At 60.9% G+C, this 2,943-nt stretch overlaps 1 protein-coding gene across 1 annotated transcript in view; it reads left to right on the forward strand.

Annotated features, from left to right (window-relative positions):
* Positions 1 to 2,230: 2,230 nt before the first annotated feature.
* Positions 2,231 to 2,943, forward strand: part of PGS1 (phosphatidylglycerophosphate synthase 1) — a gene marked incomplete at its 3' end in the record, with an annotated part of 13,851 nt that continues 13,138 nt past the window's right edge. Inside the window, 1 exon segment of the mRNA XM_006110140.3 lies at positions 2,231 to 2,381. Within this exon segment, the coding sequence (XP_006110202.3) occupies positions 2,248 to 2,381 (134 nt within the window).

The following is a 2,943-nucleotide window of genomic DNA, read 5'->3' on the forward strand; positions in this document are numbered from 1 at the left end:
TAGCTGCTCTACTGATTCCCGCCAAGGCCCGGGGGGTTACCTGCGGGGAGGAGCGAGGTGTTGCGCCGTCCTCTTATAAATGCAACCATTTAAAACATGGCTCCATCTCTGAAAACCATCGTTGAAAATGTTTGCGATGGCCACACGTGCGTGTTCTGGGGCAGAGTGGTGGATGCTTCACTCCGGTTGCAGCTCTATGGTTTCCCATCAGGCCAGAGGCTCTGAGTGTGCGCGCCTCAACAGGCACTGCGCCATCGCCTGCTGTTAACACTCCAGGGAATGCTGTCCCGCATGCAGGTCTCCCAAACCCCATGCCGTCCATCTCACGGAGGGCAACTGCGATTTATTTGAGGTCTCGCAAACTCCCAGTGGGTCAGCACATGGTTTTTGTATCAATACCTCACCCAGCAAAGAGAAGGGGCCAGCCCCCCACCCCTTTTTTTAAATCCTCACCTGAGGATATTTTTCCATTGATTTTTAGAGAGAGTGGAAGGGAGATGGAAAGACAGAGAAACATCCCTGTGAGAGAAACACATCGATTGGTTGCCTCCTGCAGGAGCCCTGACCAGGGCCCGGGCCATGGAGGAGCCTGCTACCGAAGTACGTGCCGTGCCCTTGACCGGAATCGAACCCGGGACCCTTGGGTCTGCAGGCCACTGCGCCAAACCAGCTAGGGAGCCCTTTTCAGGACGGTTAGGGACCACCAGGTGCTCACACTGAGTTTCATGGCACAGCCAGCCGGCAACTCAACTGTGCATCTCCCGTGCCCAGCGCTGTGCGAAGTGGAACCACGGAACGGATGGTCTCATCCTGCTTACTGGAAGTTAGGAAGTTCGGTGATTCACCACTTCAGACTGGGAAGAGCTGAATCAAATTCCGTCTTGTATTTGTAAAGCTATCTAATCTTAATGGGGAAATCAAGACCAACCAAATACTCGATATGGTAAACAATCTGGAAGTGCTTGAATAGCGCCAAATAACCAATGTTAACATTTTTTCCCCTTCAGTCTGTCTGTACGCACGCTCTCTATTTCAATTTTTAAGAAAATGAGGTAAGCTCTCTCCTACTCTTTGGTGAATTGATTTTTACTCTTCATGTCAATACACATTCTCTAGAGCAGCGGTTCTCAACCTTCCCAATGCCGCGACCCTTTAATACAGTTCCTCATGTAGTGGTGACCCCCAATTTCATTGTTACAAATTGAACATAATTAAAGCATAGTGATTAATCACAAAAACAATATGTAATTATATATGTGTTTTCCGATGGTCTTAGGCGACCCGTGTGAAAGGGTCGTTCGACCCCAAAGGGGTCGCGACCCACAGGTTGAGAACCACTGCTCTAGAGCAAACAATCTTCAAGAACATTTTTTAAAAAATGGATGCGTGGTTTTCCAGCGTCGTGAGTACCGTTGTTTGCGTAACCAGCTCCCACGCTGTTGACTGTGTCCACGATTTTTGACATGAACAGACGCCGAGATGAGCGCCGAGGGGAACGTGTCATTGACTCGCTTGGGATTGTTTGGTGGAAGTGGAATTCGGGAAGTTTTTTATCCAGGGTGTCCACATCCTTTTAGCCTCACAACAACCCCCTCCCCGCCGGAATAAATAGGAAATGATGATCTCCTGCAGTGCCTCCAGGTTCCGAGTCCAGCCCGCGCGGCCCGCCCAGGAGCCCCATGGAACGGATCCGCGCTCCCCTCCCGCCTCGCAGGATCCTGCCACGTTTTCCTTTTAAAAATCAGCTGAGACGTGTTTCTGGCGGGAGGGATGGCTCCTTCAGCTCGCCCGGCCACAACACCGTCCCTCCCGGGCGGGGCCGGCGACGGCAGGAGCCTTTGTCCCCTGCACACACTTCGGGCTGCAGCCCAGGGACCCCAAGGCCCACGCGGGCTCGGCTCCCGCAGGGATTTTCCGTGCTCGGCGCCCGCAGTGAGCAGCGGGAACCCAGTTTTGCCCGAGTCTCAGCCGAACTGGGCCGTGGGGTCCGGAAGGCCGTGTCCCCGCGTATCGCTCTGAGTCGGGGTGCTGGCGGCGGCTCGGGGCGTGCAGCCCACCTGCGCCCACCTGCCGCCGGCCGCGGGGAGACAGGGCTGCGGGGGCGGGGCCACAGGGCCGAGGGGGCGGGGCCACAAGGCTTCGGGGGCGGGGCCTCCTCCCGCCGCTGCCCGTGCGCGCGCCGCCCCGTGTCCGCGCGCCGCTGTCAATAAAGTTTTTTCGCGCCGGAAGCGGAAGCCGCGAGTCTCCATGGCGGCGGCCGCGGCGGGACCGGTGTTCTGGCGGCGGCTGCTGGGCCTCCTGCCTGGCCGGCCCGGGCTGGCCGCGCTCCTGGGGCGCCTGTCGGACCGCTTCGGCCGGAACCGGGACCGCCGGCGCCGGAGGTGAGAGGGCGGCGGGTGGCAGCGGGTCCCCGTGTCCCCGTCTCCCCACGTCCCGCGCCCGCCGCCCGCAGGTTCCCGCCGGTTATCCGCAGGCTTCCTTCCCCGCAGGTTCCCGCAGGCTCCCCGCATCCCCGCCTCGGCGCCCGCCCGCCCGGGGAGGAGGTGGCCCTGCGGGCTCCCTGGGCCGCGCGCACTTTGCCCGGGGCGCAGTGCGGGCCCCTCGGAGGGAACGTGGACAGCCCCCGACGCGGGACTGGGGGTTCGGAGGGAACCTCCCCCTGAGCCAGGCCGGCTGCGGGGGCCGCCGCGGGGGGTAACCCCGGCCGGGGGGCCTTCCCGGGGTCCTCATCCCGCCGGCCGGGGGCCGGGAAAGAAACCCCGAGCCGGGGCCCTTCGCCGGGCAGGGGACCCACCCGGCCCCCTTCCGGGGGCCTTAAAGGGCCTGGGCTCCGGGAAAACCCGGGAGGAATTTGCGAAAGGGGGAAAGGGCCTCCCGGCCTGGGCTCCCGGGTAAACCCTCCGCCGCCCCAAAAAGCCCGGCCTTGGCTAAAAGGAAAAGGGG

Source organism: Myotis lucifugus, unplaced genomic scaffold, assembly GCF_000147115.1.
Source record: "Myotis lucifugus unplaced genomic scaffold, Myoluc2.0 scaffold_1880, whole genome shotgun sequence".
NCBI classification, from domain to species: Eukaryota; Metazoa; Chordata; class Mammalia; order Chiroptera; family Vespertilionidae; genus Myotis; species Myotis lucifugus.